Source organism: Choristoneura fumiferana, chromosome 27, assembly GCF_025370935.1.
Source record: "Choristoneura fumiferana chromosome 27, NRCan_CFum_1, whole genome shotgun sequence".
In the NCBI taxonomy this organism is placed as follows: domain Eukaryota; kingdom Metazoa; phylum Arthropoda; class Insecta; order Lepidoptera; family Tortricidae; genus Choristoneura; species Choristoneura fumiferana.
The window spans coordinates 9,115,347-9,136,781 of record NC_133498.1 but is presented as its reverse complement, the minus strand read 5'-3'; the positions used below and the strand labels follow the sequence as shown (position 1 = coordinate 9,136,781).

At 42.0% G+C, this 21,435-nt stretch overlaps 1 protein-coding gene across 5 annotated transcripts in view; it reads right to left on the bottom strand.

Moving 5' to 3' along the window:
* LOC141443291 (adenosylhomocysteinase-like 1) overlaps positions 1–21,435 on the bottom strand; it is a 45,269-nt gene that overhangs the window by 13,307 nt on the left and 10,527 nt on the right. Inside the window, exons 1-6 of one of the 5 annotated variants that reach the window (XM_074108522.1) lie at positions 18,424–18,533; positions 13,351–13,519; positions 12,498–12,700; positions 10,820–10,958; positions 8,105–8,272; positions 6,365–6,497 (exon numbers count right to left, since the gene is read on the bottom strand). In XM_074108522.1, coding sequence (XP_073964623.1) covers positions 6,365–6,497; positions 8,105–8,272; positions 10,820–10,958; positions 12,498–12,700; positions 13,351–13,459 — 752 coding nt within the window. In that variant the 5' untranslated portion in view covers positions 13,460–13,519; positions 18,424–18,533. Of the gene's footprint in view, positions 1–6,364; positions 6,498–8,104; positions 8,273–10,819; positions 10,959–12,497; positions 12,701–13,350; positions 14,050–18,423; positions 18,534–19,490; positions 19,626–21,435 lie in introns of those variants that run through there. The other 4 variants (XM_074108521.1, XM_074108524.1, XM_074108520.1 and 1 more) reach the window with 4 other exon arrangements.

The following is a 21,435-nucleotide window of genomic DNA, read 5'->3' as shown; positions in this document are numbered from 1 at the left end:
TCTGGCTTGCACTCGTGGGTTAGATTTTAGTCATTTTTAATCATATTGTTACGGCGGTGGGTTAGGTGGGAACTTTAATCGTGCTTTTCGACCCATTGGAGGCGTTTTCAGCAGGCTGGAATACTGTTTCAGGCCGTTTCAGAGGACGCTCTATCACATATTAGTTTAATCAAAATTTCACACGTTCCGTCGTTTTCAGGCGCCTGAAACATGTTTTCAGTCCGTTTCAGGCCACCTCTATCCGATGACGCCATAAACTGAAAACCCGTTTTCAGGCGTTTTCAGGACCCTTATGGGCTCTGAAGTACATTTCAGTATATGGCGAATTTCCATAGGAGTGAAAGAGATAGCACGATTAGAAAGAGACAGCTATACTGAGAACATTCGAGAAGGTGTGTGACAAGGATAGCCTATATGTGTGAGAGAAACAGAGTGATGATCCTGTTTCGGAATATTCTAGTAACTGTGTGAGAGAGATAGCACATGAAAGAGAGACACTCTACTCGTTTCCGGAACATTCGAGATGTAGGTATGACGTCCTAGCTGGACTGTTCTCGAACTTTGTGGACCGATTCACGGGGGTATATAAGCCGGTGAGGTTGCGGCGGAGACAGTTTCGAATGCGATACCGAGCGATAAACATCGAAGAGAATCAAAGCGACTTGTAAGTGAGTTTTCGAGTGCGAAATTACTGTGAACTGTTTTTAAGTGTTTTGTAAAGTTAAGTAACAGTGTGAAAATAAATCCTACTCTTATTCATCGGTGTTAAAAGTGCTTTTTCAATCACGAACCCACCCCACGAACGTAACATTTGGTGTCAGAAGTGGGATTGAAATGCCGCTTACTCCGCGAGAAGAAGAGAAGGAGGATGCAGACCCGAAGCCGCGCCGCAGCTGGGGACCCTACAGACACCGCCGCAGCGTCAGATACAGCGGCGGCAGTATCCCCAAAGCCGGAAATAGACGTCAACGCGATTCTGGTCCTCCTGAAAGAACAAGCTAGAAAGGCAGGAGGAACATGCTAGAAAGCAGGAGGAACAAGCTAGGATTCTACAGGAGGAACAAAAGAACCAGTTCGAACTCCTCCGTGAGGTACACGACGCAACCGCAGAATGGAAAAAGGAGATGGCTGAGGTCCAGGATAAAATTGTGGCAGTTGACATTAAAGTCGAAAATCACGAACAGCGCCTCAACGGTGTCACGAAAAGGTAGAAGGCCACGAGAATCGCCTCCAGAAGTTGGAAATTAAAGTGGCCAACGGCACCACAGTTTATCGGGTGCACCAGCCACAGGAGGTGAAAAGTTAAAGTTACCACCATTTGATGGTACCTCTTCATGGGCCGCATACAAGCACCAATTCGAGTTGGTTGCGGAAACGAATGGCTGGAGCAAGGATTATGCAAAAACGGCACTGAGTTTGGCGCTACGGGATGAAGCTCTCAGTATCTTGGAAACGTTGGGAAAGGATAAGACATATGACCGTCTCCTTGAAGCTTGAAGCACGCTTCGGTGACAGTCATCTAGAGCACGTCTACAGAGCTCAACTGAAAGGATAGACCCAGGGTCGTAATGAGTCATTACAAAAGTGGGCCCTAGAAATAGAGAAACTGGTCCAAAAAGCATACCGAGATTCATCCTCTTTTACGGATGGAATGCTAGTGCAGACATTCATAGATGGGATTCGAGACTTTGAAGTGAGGGCTGCTGTACGACTGGGTCACCATGGGAGTTTGAAGGATGCGCTTGCCCATGCTCTCGAGGTGGAAGCTGTACGCAAGACCCAACAAGATCCTTCAGGGTACGCGAAGTCGCTGCCAGGGAGCCGATTGCTCCACCTCGAGAAACGGGACCTCGATGTTACAACTGCGGAGAACGAGGACACATGCAATCTGGCTGCCCGAAAAGACATTGGAGGCGACGAGACTCGGACCAAATGGAGAGGCCAGCAAGCTCTGGTAATCCAGAGCGGCAGCAGCAGGGAAACGAGTAAAAGCCAGGACTATGGGACGAGTGCTGGCTGGTGGTCAAAATGTCCCAGTTATGATCCCAGGCGAACAACGGGAACAGTCTGGCTGTCAAAGGAGAAATTGGTGGAGTGCCATGTCACCTTTACTATCGACACCGGAGCTTCTCGACTGTGATCAGTTCTCGACTGCTAAAACACCTGATCAGAGATCATCTAGTCCGACCAATGCATCTTCAGCTGCAAACGGCTACCGGCCAGAACATTTCCGTCCAAGGGGAGCAAGAAGTGTCAGTAAAGATTGGAGAAAAGAAGTACTGGCACAAAGTCATCATTGCTGACATCGTAGACGACTGTATTATTGGTCTAGATTTTATGAGGAAGTACGATTGTAAGATCGACTTAAAAGGCGGCGTGCTGAAATTTGGGGCTTATGAAGTTCCTATGGAGGGTGAAGTGGGTGGACATGTCTTCTGCGCTAGAAGGACTACACTTCAACCGAGATCGCAAGCCCTAGTTCCGGTGAAGTTGCCACATGGTGTGAGACAAGGATCTCATTCCTGCGTGCTAATAGAGAAAATAGCTGGCAGTAAGCCGTGGATACCAGCTCGCACAGTGGTAATGATCATCCGCAGCATTTATAAGAGTTCTTAATTTAAGTGACACTCACACTCCTAAGTAAAGGAACCTTATGGGAATGCGAGGCAATCTCATGGATACGGAGTTGCCATGGTCAAAACGAGAAAGTTGCAAGAAGAAGTTGTGGATATTGGAAAATTATTGGAAAACTGCGAGAATGATCTCACGGAGGAAGAACTTCTAAAGGCGCGTAATCTACTAAAGCGCTATAGGAGTGTCTTCTCTGCACATGACAGTGATATCGGGAGAACTGGAGTAGTGCAGCACGAGATCGACACTGGAGATGTCATGCCTATTCGACAGCGACCTCGGCGAGTTCCAGTAGCTCGAGAAAAAGAAGTCGAAGACATGATCAAGGAAATGAGGAGGGACAAAGTAATAGAACCGTCGACCAGCCCTTGGTGTTCTCCAGTAGTCTTTGGTGAAAAAGAAGGATGGAACTATGAGATTTTGCGTTGACTATCGTAGACTCAACGACGTGACCAAGAAGGACAGTTATCCATTGCCGAGGATAGACGACACTTTGGACACTTTAAACGGCATGAAATGGTTTTCCACCTTGGATTTGAAAAGTGGATACTGGCAAGTGGAAATTAAGGACAAAGATAAAGAGAAAACAGCCTTCTCAACTGGTAAGGACTTTGGCAGTTTAATGTTATGCCGTTTGGGTTGTGCAATGCACCGGCAACTTTTGAGAGGTTAATGGAGCAAATACTTGCCGGCTCCTGGGTGATACTTGCCTAGTGTATCTGGATGACATCATAATTGTAGGTAAAAATTTCGATGACCACCTTAAGAAACTGGAGCAAGTTTTGTCCAAGTTGCGTGACGCAAATTTAAAACTAAGTCCGAAGAAATGCTCATTCTTCAAGCGTAAGGTTAACTACTTGGGACATGTAATTTCATCAGAAGGCATCCAGACAGACCTGAGAAGATAAGTGCAGTTAAGGACTGGCCAACACCGAAAGACAAGACAGCAGTGCGTGCCTTTTTAGGACTTTGCTCGTACTATCGACGATTTGTGAAGAACTTCTCGGATATAGCAAAGCCTTTGCACCAGCTGACGGAAGAGAAACGACCATTTAATTGGGATGATCAGTGTGCAGCAGCCTTCTCAGATCTCAAACAGAGACTTTGTGAAACACCGATTTTGGAATATCCCGACCCGGATAACGAGTTTGTTGTTGACACTGATGCAAGCAATACTGGCATCGGAGGAGTCTTGTCACAAAACAAAGGAGATCAGGAAGTTGTGATAGCCTATTTCAGTAAATCGTTATCGAAACCCGAGAGAAATTACTGCGTCACTCGGAGAGAATTGCTGGCAGTCGTTAAAACTTTGCAGCATTTCAGCAAATATTTGCTTGGACGCAAGTTCCGAATCAGGACTGACCATGCTGCTTTAAAGTGGTTGTTAGAGTTCAAAACCCCGAGGGTCAGGTGGCACGCTGGATCGAACAACTGCAGGAATATGACTTTTCCATCGAGCATCGAAGTGGAAAGTCACATGGAAATGCAGATGCCCTCTCCCGAAGGCCTTGTCCGGATGACTGCAAACACTGTTTAAGACAAGAGGATAAGGACTGCGTGAAGATGTTGAGGACCGACACTGTTAGCGAAGAGTGGAGTGACGCTGTCATGCAAGAAGCACAACAGGAAGATCGTGACATAAAACCCATTTACGACTGGATTAACGGTGGAATGCCCAAACCAAAGTGGTGTGAAGTAGCTCCGATGAGTACAGTGACCAAGAGCTACTGGGCGCAATGGGAAAGTCTGATTATGCACAATGGCGTACTGTGTAGGAAATGGGAGTCAGCGAACGGAAAAGATGCTCACCTTCAAGTGGTCGTACCAAGAAAGAGAGTTAGCGATGTTTTAGATCCTTTCATGATGGCATTTCCGGCGGGCATCTAGGAGTAAAAAGGACTCTGATGAAGATTCGACAACGCTTTTACTGGATACACTGTCGGGAAGATGTGGAAGACTGGTGTAGGAAGTGTACTAGCTGCTCGTCGGTCAAGGGGCCACATACACGCAGTAGAGGTGCGCTTAAAGTTTATAATGTGGGGGCACCTTGGGAAAGAATTGCTTTGGACGTCGCAGGGCCGTTCCCGATCTCTGACCGCGGAAACAAGTACATCCTTGTGGTCATGGACTATTTCACCAAATGGCCTGAAGTGTTTGCCATTCCAAATCAAGAGGCAGTCACAGTAGCGGAAACGGTAGTGGCTGAAGTATTTTGTCGGTATGGAGTACCTCTTGAGATCCACAGCGATCAGGGAAGAAATTTGAATCTCTGGTGTTTCAGGAGACTTGCCGAGTCATGGGATTCATAAAACTCGGACTACGTCCTATCATCCACAGTCAGACGGGATGGTCGAGAGATTCAATCAGACTCTGGAACGACATTTGGCCAAAGTAGTTGACAGCCATCAAAAAGATTGGGACAGGCATATTCCACTCTTTTTAATGTCATATCGGACCGCAGTTCACGAAAGCACGGCCGTGACACCTGCGTGTGCTAATTTTGGAAGAGAATTGCGGTTACCTGCGGATCTACTGACAGGACGACCTCCAGATGCACCAAAGACGATTTCAGAATATGCAAGTGAACTGCGAAACCGGATTGATGGTGTTCACAATCATGTTCGTGAACACGGACTGCAGGCCAGCGAAAAGATGAAGACCAGATATGACCGGAAGTCTAACCAGACGAGATTTGAGGAAGGATCGTTGGTGTGGCTACATAACCTATGCGAAAAAAAGGGAAGTCCCCGAAATTATCACCGAGTTGGGAAGGGCCGTACAAAGTAGTCACTAGGATCAACGATGTCACATACCGGATACAGCGTAACGCGCGTAGCCCTGTAAGATTGTTCATGTTGATCGTTGGCCAAATACCATGGATCTAATGATGCTCGGGACGAGCATGTCTTAGGAGGGGGCAGTGTTACGGCGGTGGGTTAGGTGGAAACTTTGATCGTGCTTTTCGACCCATTGGAGGCGTTTTCAGTAGGCTGGAATACGGTTTCAGGCCGTTTCAGAGGATGCTCTATCACATATTAGTTTATCAAATTTCACCCAAGTTACCGTCGTTTTCAGGCGCCTGAAACATGTTTTCAGTCCGTTTCAGGCCACCCTCTATCCGATGACGCCATATGAAAACCCGTTTTCAGGCGTTTTCAGGACCCCTTATGGGCCTCTGAAGTACATTTCAGTATATGGCGAAATTTTCCATAGGAGTGAAAGAGATAGCACGATTAGAAAGAGACAGCTATACTGAGAACATTCGAGAAGGTGTGTGACAAGGATAGCCTATATGTGTGAGAGAAACAGACTGATGATCCTGTTTCCGGAATATTCTAGTAACTGTGTGAGAGAGATAGCACATGAAAGAGACAGACACTCTACTCGTTTCCGGAACATTCGAGATGTAGGTATGACGTCCTAGCTGGACTGTTCTCGAACTTTGTGGACCGATTCACGGGGGTATATAAGCCGCGTGAGGTTGCGGCGGAGACAGTTTCGAATGCGATACCGAGCGATAAACATCGAAGAGAATCAAAGCGACTTGTAAGTGAGTTTTCGAGTGCGAAATTACTGTGAACTGTTTTTAAGTGTTTTGTAAAGTTAAGTAACAGTGTGAAAATAAATCCTACTCTTATTCATCGGTGTTAAAAGTGCTTTTCAATCACGAACCCACCCCACGAACGTAACAATATTACTGTTAGTGTTAAGTCACCTTAAGTCACCTACTTACCGGCAAGAATAGAGGTTGTCAAACTTTGTCTTAGTGACAGAATCGTTGACGTTCATGGCAGGAACGCACAGTTTGCCTGCTTTGCTGAGTTGATACAGCCTGTGCACGCCCGTCACGCTTTCTTCTACTATGCCTGAAAGAGATAGATAATACAAAAATGTGCTATATATAGAAAAGATAACATTTTGAGAGTCAAGATCTGAAAAAGACATTAAATAATATGGGCAAAAAATGGTACTTGGGCAGTCAGTGCAACTATTTTAGAGACCTAACAAAAGTCTATTTTATAGCTAATATAGAAACAAAACAATATTGCGTGAAAACTAACTCTAGTTTCAGTTTTAGTAACTTTAGTTGTTTCATTATCACAACAACAACAATTCACAATAACTTGGAAAAAACGTATCTAGAACCCAACCAACCAGAATGTTTCTTTACTCTGCCACACAAAAATGGTGTAGTATAACGGATCAATATTACACTAGCAAGTACAATTACTGCTATATGTACTCTGACTTCTGTACATTTATAAATTTGTATTATTCGCAGTATGAGTACGACTGCCTGCCCTCAAATACAGTCATCTTCGTCGAAAGCAGATACCAATAGAATGGCGTCACCACCATCGGATAGTATCCTTGCTCCGTCTACTCCACAAGAAAACGGGCTATAAGAACGATAGAAGATAAGCCATACGTCAAAGCTAATGTCAAATTTCACTAATTGACGTTAAGTTTCAAATTCTAAAAACAGTGAAGAGCGTTTATACCTGCTAAGCTGGCAACGTTGCATTTTTGTTAGTTTTTCTCGATTATTCCATAAAAATTGAATGAAAATTAAAAATGTTGTCTGATAGAACTCTTCTTTATATATAAGTTAATGTGTCTACTGCAATAATTATTCGTGATAGACTTTTATATTCTATAAAAACGAATTAATGTTTATAAACGGTTTTTAAAGAAAATAAAAGTCTATAAGGAATAATTATTGGACTAGACACATTAACTTATATATAAAGAAGTGTTCCATCAGACAAAAACTTTAATTTTCCTTCAATGTTTATGGAATAATCGAGAAAAACTAACACAAATGCAACGTTGCCAGTTCAGCAGGTATAAAAGCTCTTAAAGAGCCTACATTTCAATGTCAATGCACCACAAGAAGGCTTCTTCGTTCTCACCACACAAAAACGTTGTAGTAGAACGGATCAATATGACACTACCAAGTACTGTTACTGTTATAGGAGCACTCTCGTCTGTGCACTCACTTGCCAATTATTGTGTCATTCTCAGTGTGAGTTTGATTGACTTCCTTCAAAATACATTCATCTTTGTCGAAAGCAGATAATAAAGATAGAATCACCACCTTCGGCTAGTATCTTTGCTCCGTCTACTCCACAAGAAAACGGGATTGTAGAACGATGAAACAAAACAGTCAAAGAGCCCACCCTTGATCTGCTTGAACGCTGCAGCGTGTTTTTCTTTACATAAAACCGACCATGATTTACCCCTATCTCACCTGATGTTAAGCACAGATGAGCGCAAAGGCCAAAGGTAGGGTTTCTTCAGCATGGATGGGCGGAGTCGCCACCATCGTCTAATATCATGTTGGGTTGATATTGATTTTGAAAGCAGATATCTATGTAATAGCGTCACCACCATCAGCTAGTATCTTTGCTCCGTCTACTCCACAAGAAAACGGTATTGTAGAACGATGCAACAAAACAGTTGAAGAGCCCACCTTTGATTTGCTTGAACGCTGCAGCGTGTTTCTTCAACATAAGATGAGTGGCGTCGCCACCGTCGTCTAATATCATGTTGGGCTGCCAGCCGGGAGCGGAGCAGCATTGATCAATGCACCACCAGAATGCTTCCTCGCTTTCACCGCGCCATGCGAATACCGAGAAGCCTGTAGATGAAAGAATAACATAGATCAAAAATCGCACTAATATTTTCTTCCCGAAAACACAAACTGAGACATGGACGCACAGAAAACCAGAAAAAGAGACCAGCACTGGGAATCGAACCCAGGTCCTCAGCAATCCGTGCTACATGCTATAAACCCTAAACCACTGCTGCTGGTTTTTCTGTGCATCCATGTCCCAGTTTGTATTTTCGATATGGTTTCACGGGATACCCGTAAAAGTAACAAATTTGGAGTTGAAATAAAAAATACAAAAAGACTCCAAAAACCAATCATAATATTTTCTTTTTTATTTATTTATTTAATCAAACGGCACATGCTTATATAAAAAAATTTGCTATCGCCAAACTATTACCAGTTTGTTGGCGATATGAAGCGCTCAATACATTAATTGAATCATGCACCCTATACATTGCCTCTATACAAAGTGTCTCAACTCGAACAAGTAGTATATTCCAATATGTCGTCAGTCTATAGCAGTCCACTGCTGGACATAGGTCTCCCCCAATGAGCGCCATTGCCCTCAACACTCAAAATAAGTAAAAACAAACAATTTATTGAATCAGGCGTTACTTTGCGGAGGTCCATATCAATGAACTAAAATAATTTTCCTTGCTCACCCGCGACCTTACGTTAGCTAAGCTTATGCAAAATATGCGTGTTCATGCAGGTCCTCCACCTCCACACTGTAAGAACACACACAAATCACACAAACCCATCTAACACCACCACAACACTACACTGACGCGTTTCGAACTCAACCAGAGCTCATCTTCAGAGTAACACCACCGTACACCATGCTACCAGTTGTTAGACCCAGTTGTTGTTGTTGGTCTAACCACAACACCCACCGTACACCCGTACACCATGCTACCAGTTGTTAGACCCAGTTGTTGTTGGTCTAACAACTGGTAGCATGGTGTACGGTTGTGTCACTCTGAAGATGAGCTCTGGTTGAGTTCGAAACGCGTCAGTGTAGTGTGGTGGTGGTGATAGATGGGTTTGTGTGATTTGTGTGTGTTCTTACAGTGTGGAGGTGGAGGAACTGCATGAACACGCATATTTTGCCATAAGCTTAGCTATCGTAAGGTCGCGGGTGAGCAAGGAAATTATTTTAGTTCATTAAAAACAAACAATCACGTGCCCAGACATCGAAATTTAGAGGGAAAAAATTTAACAACAGACAGTGAGCTCCCATATCGATAAACTCAATTAAAAGTGCATTTCCTATATACCAAGGTGGCTGTGTACTTCTGTAAGCTGTTGTATACTCCTGTCTTAAATCCCTTGTGGTTTAACTAAGTAATATGTTACAATCAGAGTCAAGGTTATACTATAGTCACAATAACATTGTATTAACTATGGGAAAATGAAACAATGGGGTAATAACAATTCGCAATACTTAACAAGACAATACGTAAGATTATTTCACAATTATTTAAAGCCCGATAACATACATAGACGCAGCAACATATAATCCGTACTAAATAATTTATTTAATCAGGCGTTACTTTGTGGAGGTCCATATTAGTGATGCAACGGAAGTTTTGCGGAATCAGAAACGGAAACAGGATGTCAAAAGTAAATTTTAGCAGAAACGGAGACGGTTGCAGAAACGGAAGTGTAAATACTATGAAAAAAAAAAAGCTTTTTTTACAAATATATTTTTTTATATCAAATACTTACACACCAAACCTAGATTAGAAAAAGAAATAGGTACACAATAGAAAACAATACTGCAAATTTACATTTTATTAATATTCAAAATTAAGTTATAGTAAGTGATATTTTATGAAAAGTAATTTGGCCGCTAAGAGAGACCTGAGTGTCAACTGTCACTCGCCGTCGTAAACTTCCGATTATATTTCCCTTATAAAAGTTGCAGAAACAGAAGCGAAAATGGATGTTAAAAAGCTCGCGGAACATCCGCAGTTGCGGAAACAGAAACAGAGGTCTGTTGCATCACTAGTCCATATCAACTACAAACAATTACTTTGGTCACCCGCGACTTTATGATGGCTACCTCTATGCAACAAATAAATGTGTGTTCATACAGCTCATCCACCTCCACGCTGTAAGAACACACACAAATCACACAAACCCAACTTTTACCTCCACCAAACTACGCTGACACGTTTCGAACTCATCCACACTCCATCCTCAGAGCAAAACAGCCGTTCAGAGGCTGATGTTGCACTAATGTGGTAGATAACTATCGTAAGGTCGCGATTGAGCAAAGTAATTATTTTTAGATGACATATTATATTACTAGCTTTTGCCCGCGGCTTCGCCCGCGTGGAATTCGGTTATCGCGCGCTGTTCCCTCAGGAACTGTGCATTTTCTCTGGCCCATAAATATCTCTATGCCAAAAATCACGTCGATCCTAAAGACGGACAAACATACACACAAACACACACTTTCGCATTTATAATATTAGTATGGATTACCTAAACACGTATTTAGTATTTACACAAAAGATCCCTACGGGTCGAAGTGTATCCGCAAGGACCCCTAACGATAAGATGGATTACCTGCATGAGCCAAAGCCGCAGCGACTTCATTCTGCGTGCTGTATATGTTACACGCCGCCCAGCGAACCGTCGCCCCGAGCGCCGCCAGCGTCTCTATCAGGACCGCCGTCTGCGCATTGATGTGGGTACAGCCAACTATCTGTTGGATAAAAGGGATATTCAGCATGTGAGAGTATTTTGGCTTTGGGCTTAAAACCACAAAATTTCATAATACCTTATTCACTAATACCCCTAATTTTCAAATTACCACGGGCTCATAATACCTAAAATGTCAAATTGCTTCTTGTATTTCGTTCATTTGAACGAAATTCATTATGACTTTGATTTAAAATGTCATATTCTCTAAATACCTAAAGATTGAAATGCACAATTCATTCAAATACCGAATGACAGAAATGACAAAATATTAAAACAACTCGAACCGAAAACACCCAAAAGGCAAAATGCCTAATTTTTTTTCACGGGGGTATTTTGAGAAAATTGATATCGATTATTGACTTTTAGTATTGTTCCTGTTCAACATACAAATTTAAGTATTTTAACTTAAGTGATTTAAGTTTTTAAGTATTTAAGTGATTTTGAAGTTTAGGTATTATCAGGGGTTGGACACTCCGCAGTTTAGGTGCGTTCGGCCGGCGCACCTAACCATTGGGTGCACGGCAGTGAGTTGCCGCTTAGCTCGCATGCTGGACGCGTCGCGCGTGTTTTGTGTAGGTACCTACCAACTTATTTTTTTTGCAAACTATGACTTCGAAATTGTTTACGGCTGTATAAATAAAAAAAAGATAAAAGAATCGGAATTATCATTTTTCAACCTTCCGAATGATAGGTATTGAAAGGTAAGAACCCATTATCTTGCATTTAATTTAAACCATCATATAGTTAAATACTCTGTAAGAGTAGCAGGTGCATAATGAGAAGAAGATTGTTAGGTTTAACAAGGATTTTAGGGCATCTAAAGGAATATAGTTTTGCGACAGGTAGGTAGGTACTTATTTTGAACATGAAACTACCGTGAGACTCACTCATATTAAATATAATGATCCGAAGACGAAGGGCTACGGATTAGCCCGAAACATGTCGAGCTAAACTCGATTTAAGACGTGAGGTATCCGGGTCATTATATTTAATATGAGGTACTTATTTAGTAGATTTTCGAATTGTTTACAATCAAAGTCGATTTCTTATTGACTGAATACCGTTTAATTCACCTAAAAGTAAACACTTTAGACCCATTTTAAAACAAATTACAATTGCCTAAGTAACTAAGTTTGCTCAAATGTTTGTTTATAAGTAAGTAGGCACTTTTTCAAGCCAACTTAAAACAAACTAAACAAAAATATCACTAAAGATTGAACAAAGAGGTACCTACCTACTACCAAATGGTTGCTGTTGCTGATAAAATATTGTTGTTTTGTAGCTTTAGCCATTAAAGTTTATTCACTTATTTATTAAAGGTAGCTTCTGATATGTAAAGAATAATGTCAACTGTTACGGTCATTTTTGAGAAAAGTCTATACAAATTGCTTTGCTAATGACAGATTCATATGAGTATGACAGATGACAGAGCCAGAACTATTTCTACTTTTGGCCACCATGAGCGCTGCGATAGATTTCATCACCCCCACCTAGTACTTCGCACCCTCCCAATATAAGATCTGTATAAGGCATGGCTTACCTTAGCATCCTTAAGAGGCTTGTCTTCCTTAGCCCTAGCTCTAAGCGCCATGATCCCTGGCATTTCTTGCTCCGCAATCTCAATCTCCCTTCTCCCGAAGGCATGCTGTTCTATGTTCCGCACGCAGTGATTCGGGTTGGGTGTGCCGGCCGCTATAGCCTTCTCATGGGGCTGGATACCTTCGTCTTCTTCTGATGAAGACCCTGGGGAAATGGAGAAACTGTTGATATTATAGATGCTGGAGTTACGTTTGAGCTGGAGGTTGTTAGTAACAAGGGGGTGAAAGTAAGTAAGTGTTTAGTTTGACGTAATAAAACTGTTATCTGTACCAACTTATATATGTACTCTGTGGTACCAACAATGTAATGTAACCATCCTCACAAACAATAAAACCATTTGACTTTGAACATCATTTAAATCTAAATTCATCATCATCATCATCAGCCGGAAGACGTCCACTGCTGGACAAAGACCTCCCCCTTAGAACGCCACAATGAACGACAACTCGCCACTTGCATCCACCGGTTTCCCGCCACTCTCACGATGCCGTCAGTCCACCTGGTGGGAGGCCTGCCAACGCTTCGTCTCCCGGTTCGTGGTCGCCTTTTGCGTGGTGGACTTTTCTCCCCCAACGGTTATCTGTTCTTCGAGCGATGTCGCCTGCCCATTGCCACTTCAATTTGCATATTTCATAAATCTAAATTATCAAGATGTATCCATATCAATATCAACACATAAGAATGACAATCTAATAATGACATAAGAATAGGTCACCCTTTCCACTTTGACATTGATAATGACCTTAGAAATGACAGTCATTGCATGTTGCATGTTCTTTTAAGTGATGACTTACAAACTTCACTTCTCCCAGAGATGACGGAATGTCGTTTTTTGAGTGTCGGCTTCGATTCCTCGGCCACCGTCTCCATGCTGGTAACCTTGAGGATACCCTTATCCGGCATTGAGTAATTGTAAGCTATATTTGTTATCGATGATGACGCCTCCAGCAATATCTATGAAGCCTGGCTCGGTGAAAGCCACGCAATGGATTTTGACCAATACGGCGAGGTCAAGTTCAAGGTCGAGGTCGAGTTGAAGTCAAGGGCAACTGCGGGTTAGAGACTTCATCTCGTAATGTGCACGCCTGGCGCAGTGTAGGAAGGAAACCACGCTGATAGGCAATGGATTTCAGACAACAGAGCGAGGTCAAGTTCAAGGTCGAGGTCAAGTTGAGGTCAAGGGCAACTGCCGGTTAGAGACTGCATCTGAACTCAGTTCCGACCGTAACTGTGTCTTCAATCTATCGAGTTTTTAAGATATATTTATGACAGTCCAGTATTATGCTTAGCGACAAGACAATAGACTGTTATGCAGTAAAAACGTTATGCAAAAGTTTTTTAAGACAAACTAAATTACGAGAAACGTTTTTGGGAGAATAATTTATTGAATCAGGCGTTACTTTGCGGAGGTCCATATCAATGACGACCAGATGGCTTAGTGGTTAGAGAACCTGACTACGAAGCTTGAGGGTTCAATTCCCCGTGTCGGGGCAGATATTTTTATGAAAAATACGAATGTTTGTTCTCGGGTCTTGGGTGTTTAATATGTATTTAAGTATGTATCTATCTAAATAATTATATTTATCCGTTGCTTAGTACCCATAACACAAAGCTTTGCTAAGCTTACTTTGGGACTAGGTTAATTGGTGTTAATTGTCCCGTTATATTTATTTATTTATTTATTTAATGAACTAAAAGAATTTCCTTGCTCACCCGCGACCTTACGATAGCTAAGCTTATGCAAAACATGCGTGTTCATGCAGTTCCTCCACCTCCACACTTTAACTGTAACTGTAACTATGTGTTTTTGGGAGATCCAAGATTATGACTATCGATGATGAATGACAAATCAGTTGAGGAACAGCGTCAAGAAATGCAATGATAGCAAGCACAAAAGATGGCCACAACATTCGTATTATCCATACAAAGATCTGCCTCGACTTGGGCTCGAACCTGGGACCTCAAGCTTCGTACTCAGATTCTCTAACACTTGGCTATCCGATTGTCAAATTCTTATAAACAGGTCGTCTAATAATTTATGATGTCTGTTCATCTATCTGTCAGTCCATAATTCCATATATCCAAAACATTTAATTCATTCCGAATAATCCTTGAAGCCAATTTGCATTTCAGAAAATAGAATTACGAGCTTAGTACGTTCCCGAAATACCAGTTTCTGTCTCTTTCTCAATAGCAGCGTGTGAGAGGGACGGCATGCGGGCTTAGTCGTTAAACTGCCTTAAGAGTTATTGGAGTACTTATTCCTGATGAATGGTGTTATGCAAGTTGTTTTGTGTAAAAATATACGTCCCATTGCTGGATTGGGAACTTTACGCATCATAGAATCTCTTCGCAGAGCAGAGTGTTGCTCTGAAGATGAGCTGTGATTGAGTTCGAAACGCGTTAGTGTGGTGGTGATAGATGGGTTTGTGATTTGTGTGTGTTCTTACACTGTGAAGGTAGAACTGCATGAACACACATCTCTTGCATAAGGTCGCGGGTGAGCAAAGTAATTGTTTTAATACCCTCTTTTTGCATCGGGGGTTGAAAAACTGTCTTGAAGTATGCACTCGCTTACTAGAAACGTTTATTTGCATTGCAAATCAATAAATCACTACCCATGTTGCATAACACCGTCCGTCCGTTTATAGGTCAGCCCACATCTGAACAAATGTGCGGACGGGCTTAATAAAGTCCATTATTAAACACACAACACAATATACTATTACTACGTCATCATCCCAGCCTATATGCCCAATGCTGGGCACAGGCATTTCAGAATGAGAACGTTTGTAGTTCCCACGCGGGCCCAGTGCGGATTGGGAACTTTACACACACTATGGAAAATACAAACTGAGACATGGATGCACAGAAAAACCAGAAAAAGAGACCAGCACTGGGAATCGAACCCAGGTCCTCAGCATTCCGTGCTGCGTGCTATAACCCCTACACCACTGCTGGACAGGAATCTAGACACGAATTTTTCCTATGCATACATATCTCTGGTTGCTTATTTTTAGTGCTGGTCTCTTTTTCTGGTTTTTCTGTGCATCCATACCCGTAAAAGTAACAAATTTGGAGTTGAAATAAAAAATACAAAAAGACTCCATAAAATGTATCATACACACTATGGAGTTGATTCGCAGCGAAGCTCGGTCGCCCAGGTAACTGAATCAGGGTGGAAACTTTTCATAATCAATTCCGATATGATATCTAAGACGTGTAAGGTGTCAGTCAACATAAAATTAGTAGATACTTCTGAATGTAGGTATATTTAGGTGGTGCCAGTGCCGGATTCAACACCTTTTAAACGAGCAATTCTTGTATGTATATATACCTATATTTATATTTCGGGGATCCATCTCGGAAACGGCCCTAACGATTTCGATGAAATTTGGTATGTAGGGGTTTTTGGGGATGACAAATCGATCTAGCTTGCTTTTATCTCTGGGAAAAGCCCAGGTACTATTTTTTATGATTGTAGGCCATATTATTTCCGCCGACCCATGTACCATCAGCCAAATATGTGGTCTACCACCCTAACCCTAAAGTTGATAATCGTTTGCATGTCACAAAACAATAATGCCAATAGACGTGTCTGTCAACTTGAAAGTTCGACTTAGCAACATATTCATTTGATAGGAACTTGTTTAGAACATAGGCGTATATAGAGGGGGGGCCGGGTAGCACGTGCCCCCCCCCAGTATGGTCTAGTGCCCACCCCAGGATGTTGGGCTACTGATTCGAAATTCTATAATACTGATATCTTCACACAACAATCCAGGAAAGTAGACTGGATGAAATGAATGAGTGAATGTCAAAATCCCACTGTCATTACATGACGTTCTTGTGAGCGTGACCTCAACTCTGGTGGCACTACCTACGAGTATACAAAATACACCTACTAAAGTCAAAATTTTACGTTTCTACAATCTCATGCCAAAAAAAAGCCGTGGTGGCCGAGGGGTCTGACCTAATGGCCTCTCAAGCAGAGAATCGTGGGTTCAAACCCCGGCTCGCACCTCTGAGTTTTTCGTAATCCATGTGCGACATTACATTTGAAATTTACCACGAGCTTTACGCTGAAGGAAAACATCGTGAGGAAACCTGCACAAACTGCGAAGCAATTCAATGGTGTGTGTGAAGTTCCCAATCCGCACTGGGCCCGCTTGGGAACTACGGTCCAAGCTCTCATTCTGAGAGGAGGCCTGTGCCCAGCAGTGGGACGTATATAGGCTGGGATGATGATGATGATCATGTCGAATGCGAAACACGCACACAACTAAACATCATGATCAATGTCATTAAATCTGAGTGGTTTAAGAGTCACACAACGAAGTTAAGAAAAGAGAGCTATGCTCCGAGTTTCTGATATAAAAATAACCATAAAAAATATATTTTTAATACAAGCTTTTTTTGCTGACTGTACTTGCATTTTCCCCCAAACTACATTTGCACACCGAATTTCAAGTCGATGCCATTAACCGTTGAAGAGTTCCGTCCTGCGGAGACGATCCTGGCCGGACTACCAGGATGTCACTACCAGATTATTGTATTGTCACGCGATTTACATAAGTCTGACTGACTCCTGGAAGTTCATCAAGTTTAACTTGCAAGATTTGATTACAGACAGACAGACAGACAGACAACGGAACAGGTGAAACTAAATAAATATAAATCAGGAATACGGAAATTCGCCGAAAAACTAGCCACTGGCGATAGCTCGAAGAACATTTTAAAACATTGACCTAGTCCCAAAGTAAGCACATCTTGTGTTAAGGTCATCATCATCATCATCGTATCAGCCATAGGACGTCCACTGTTGGACATAGGCCTCCATAGACCTCCAGTTGCCTCGGTTGGCAGCGGCCTGCATCCACCGTGAACCACCGTTTAACCAGGTCATCCGCCCATCTCGTTTGTGGATCCTACGCTGCGCTTGCCGATCCGCGGTCTCCACTCGAGAACCTTTCGGCCCCAACGACCATCTGTTCTCCGTGCTATATGCGAGCTATGTGTTAGGGTACCAGACAATAATAAACATATTATAATACATTTTAAACAGCCAAGACTCGAGAACAAACAAAGATTGTTTTTTTGGAATCTTTTTGTATTTTTTAATTCAATTCCAAATTTTTTGTTACTTTTACGGTCATCCCGTAAAACCTATATCGAAAATACAAACTGAAATATAGATGCACAGAAAAACCAGAAAAATAAGACCAGCGCTGGGAATCGAACCCAGGTCCTCGGCATTCCGTGCCGTGTGCTATACCGCTACACCACCGCTGGACAACGATAGCGGTATAGCACACGGCACGGAATGCCGAGGACCTGGGTTCGATTCCCAGCGCTGGTCTTATTTTTCTAGTTTTTCTGTGCATCTATATTTCAGTTTGTATTTTCGATATCGAGAACAAACATTCGTATTTTCATAGATATGCTACGGCCGCAATAATTCTATCGCGATATTAAAACTTCGCCTTCGAGCAACGGCGAATGTGATTGTCCACACTGCAATGCAGAGCAATGTCGCATAGTTTGAAACGATTTGCTGTGCGCGTGTGTAGACACGACAGTGGAGCGTGTCTGCTTTGGCCGGGGATCGAAGCTGGGAGCTCCAGCTTTGTAGTCCAGTTCTCTGACCACTTGTCTATCCGGTCGTCATTTCATTTATGTAACTTGAAGAAGCAATGGGCAACAACAAAAATAGCTCAAAAACAAAGCTTCATTTAAAATTTCTACACAAAAACGCCACCACAAAAATCCATAGGACACACAAAAAAAAAACACTTTTAAAAACACAGCTTTGATTCAAAACGCTTAAAAATTCGATAAACCGCAAACCGCAGCGTCACATCACTCACGCTGGCACAATGCAATAAAAAAAATATAATGTTCGAAAATTATAAATTCGAAATTTAAATTTAAACAACGTTCGGCGCGCGTTGCGAACTTCCAAAGTGTGACCAACGACGTTGACTGATCTGTACTAACTGTTCGTACTGGCTTGGATAAAGTGGCGACGGCTTTTTGTAATTAAAATAACCTTTTGTTAAAAAATATATTTTTAACACAATCTTATTTTTGTTGTCTGTACATTTAGTTTCACGAACGAAATTTCAAGTCAATCAGCATTGGAAGTGGCTCGAAATGAACTTGCGAAATTTGACCCAACAAACAGGGCAGTTAAATAAAAGCTTATAACCGGGGCATCGAATAGGAACTTCGATCATCAATATAGGAATAAGTATTTCTGTGCAAATTGAATAAGTTTCTATTCAATATCATGTAGATTGTAGTAAGCAGTAGTGGCCTAGTGGTTTGACCTATGGCCTCTCAAACAGAGCGATTGGTTCTAATCAAGGGTCACACCACACCTCTGAGTTTTTCGGAATTTATGTGCGAAATTACATTTGAAATTTACCACGAGTTCTTTTACGGTAAGGATCACTTCGTGAGAAAACCTGCATTCACCGGCGAAGAAATTTAATGGTGTGTGTGTGTGTGTGTGTGTGTGTGTGTGTGTGTGTGTGTGTGTGTGTGTGTGTGTGTGTGTGTGTGTGTGTGTGTGTGTGTGTGTATGTGTTTGAAGCTCCCAATCTGCACTGGGCCCGCGTGGGAACTCATTCTGAGGCCTGTGCCCTGCAGTGGCACGTACATAGACCGAGCTGATAATGAGGGCTAGGACCCAGTCTGAAAATCAGCGCTGGACCTCAATATCCAGCACATGTGAGACCGGGACCCATTGAAACACTACATCCTTAGTAGTATTGGTTGTGTTGATAGTATAATATGTCCAGTTTTTAATTTACTCACATTTTTCATTATTTTTATTACTTTCTGTTTAACTTTTTACCTTTAAGGATTGTTTTTGGTAGCAATAAATATTTTTTTTAATTTGTAATTAGTAATATTAATCTAAACAACATACCTGCTTGACCTGCATCCTCAATCCTTTTTATAGCTTCCAAAATGTCATTGCGTAGCATTTTCATAAAACTTCCTAACAAATCAAAGTTACAAATCCTACTAATCCGACGTTTTTTTCCTAACAATAGTAAACTATCTATTTGCTAACGATATCTAATCTATTCTTATCGACTCCTAGGCGAACTGTCATTGGCCTCTTTATTGTAAACATATGAAGTTGATTCATCTATAGACTTTTTTAGGACACACTAGCTGTAAAATTAACTATAAACAATTACTTTGCTCACTCGCGGCCTTACGATAGCACAAATACGCAACAAATGTGTTTCATGCAGCTCCACCGCCTCCACGCTGTAAGAACACACTCAAATCACATAAACACAACTATCACCACCATGCAACCCCCCCCCTTTCTATAAGTAGCCGTAACCAGCTTTAACCAGCAGCCGTAAGCACCTTTTTTGTGCTACCAAATTTTTTTGGTGCTGTTTATGGTGCCCCCCAAGAAGTGATTCCCTAAGCAATTGATCAGCATCAGCCTACAGCATTCCACTGCCAGACATAGGCCTCTTCCATGCGACCCTCGTAAGGTTGTCCGTCCACCGTGCCTCAGGGCGCCCTACTCTACGTTGCATATTTGTTGCATAGACAACTATTATTATTAATTAGATGAGTTCATTGCACTTGTTAGCACAATAGACTCAATCAGTTTCAATACACAGATACAACTAAGATAGGACATACTCTCGGATTAGCTTACAAACCAGACATGGCGCCACCGGTCGTTGCAATATCGTCTGATTAGTGAGCACAACGTGTTACTTACTGGGTTAAGCAAAATGGCTTGAATATAGGAAATTTCGACATCGCTTGATCAAAGCACTTTCGCAAACTCGACGGAGGGGCGTTAATTTTTAGGATTCCGTAGTCCTACTCTTGTATTTTTGTCTTGTTTGTTTTTACAAGCTTTTATTTAGTTTCACCTGTCCCGTTGTGTCTGTCTGTAATCAAATCTTGCAAGTTAAATTCGACCAACTTCCAGTAGTTGGATTGACTTTAAATTTGGTATACTTATGTAAATTGCGTGACAATACAATAATCTGGTAGTGACATCCTGGTAGTCCGGCCAGGATTGTCTCCGCAGGACGGAACTCTTCAACGGTTAACGGCATCGACTTCAAATTTGGTATGCAAATGTAGTATGGGTGATAATACATACAAATACAGTTAACAAAAAATACAGTCAGCAAAAAAATATTCTCATTAAAAATGACATTTTTAACTAGAACTTTTCTTACAGTTTCTTAGTTTCGTCATGTTCGTCCGCCCGCGTGTTAGCTTGGAAAATGTTAGTGCTTGGAGCCTAGGTAGCTGTAACTTTGCATGAATATATGTTGACAAAGTGATAAAATAAAATCTAGAAAAAAAAACTGCACGTAAAGCAGGGATGTTTTTTCCTCGTCTAAACACATAGTGTATCTAAATCCATTTAGTCATCGAATAAACCCGACTTCGCGCCGTCCTGCTTTTTTATATAAGGGGGGGAACGAGCATGCGGGTCACCTGATGGGGAGCAATCACCGCCCATAGACACCTGTCAACACGAGGGGTTTCACAGGTGCGTTGCCGGCCCTTCGAGAGACTGATAAGCTGCTGCCATAATAACAATATTAGCAATATTGTTATCAACTTCAGTTGTATTTGTATATTACATTATGTATCGAACTTCAGAACATTATAGGTATTTTCTGAAAAGACGCCTCCCCCTTAGAAACGCCACAGTGAATGACAGCTAGCCACTTGCATCCACCGGTTGCGCGTAGCATTCCGTCTAGTGGGAGGCCTAACACTTCGTCTTCCTGTACCATTACCATGCTGATAGCACCAGCTTTCAAATCACGAAAATTCCTTTTCAGTTGAAAAGTCAAAAAAAATATCTCTCCACC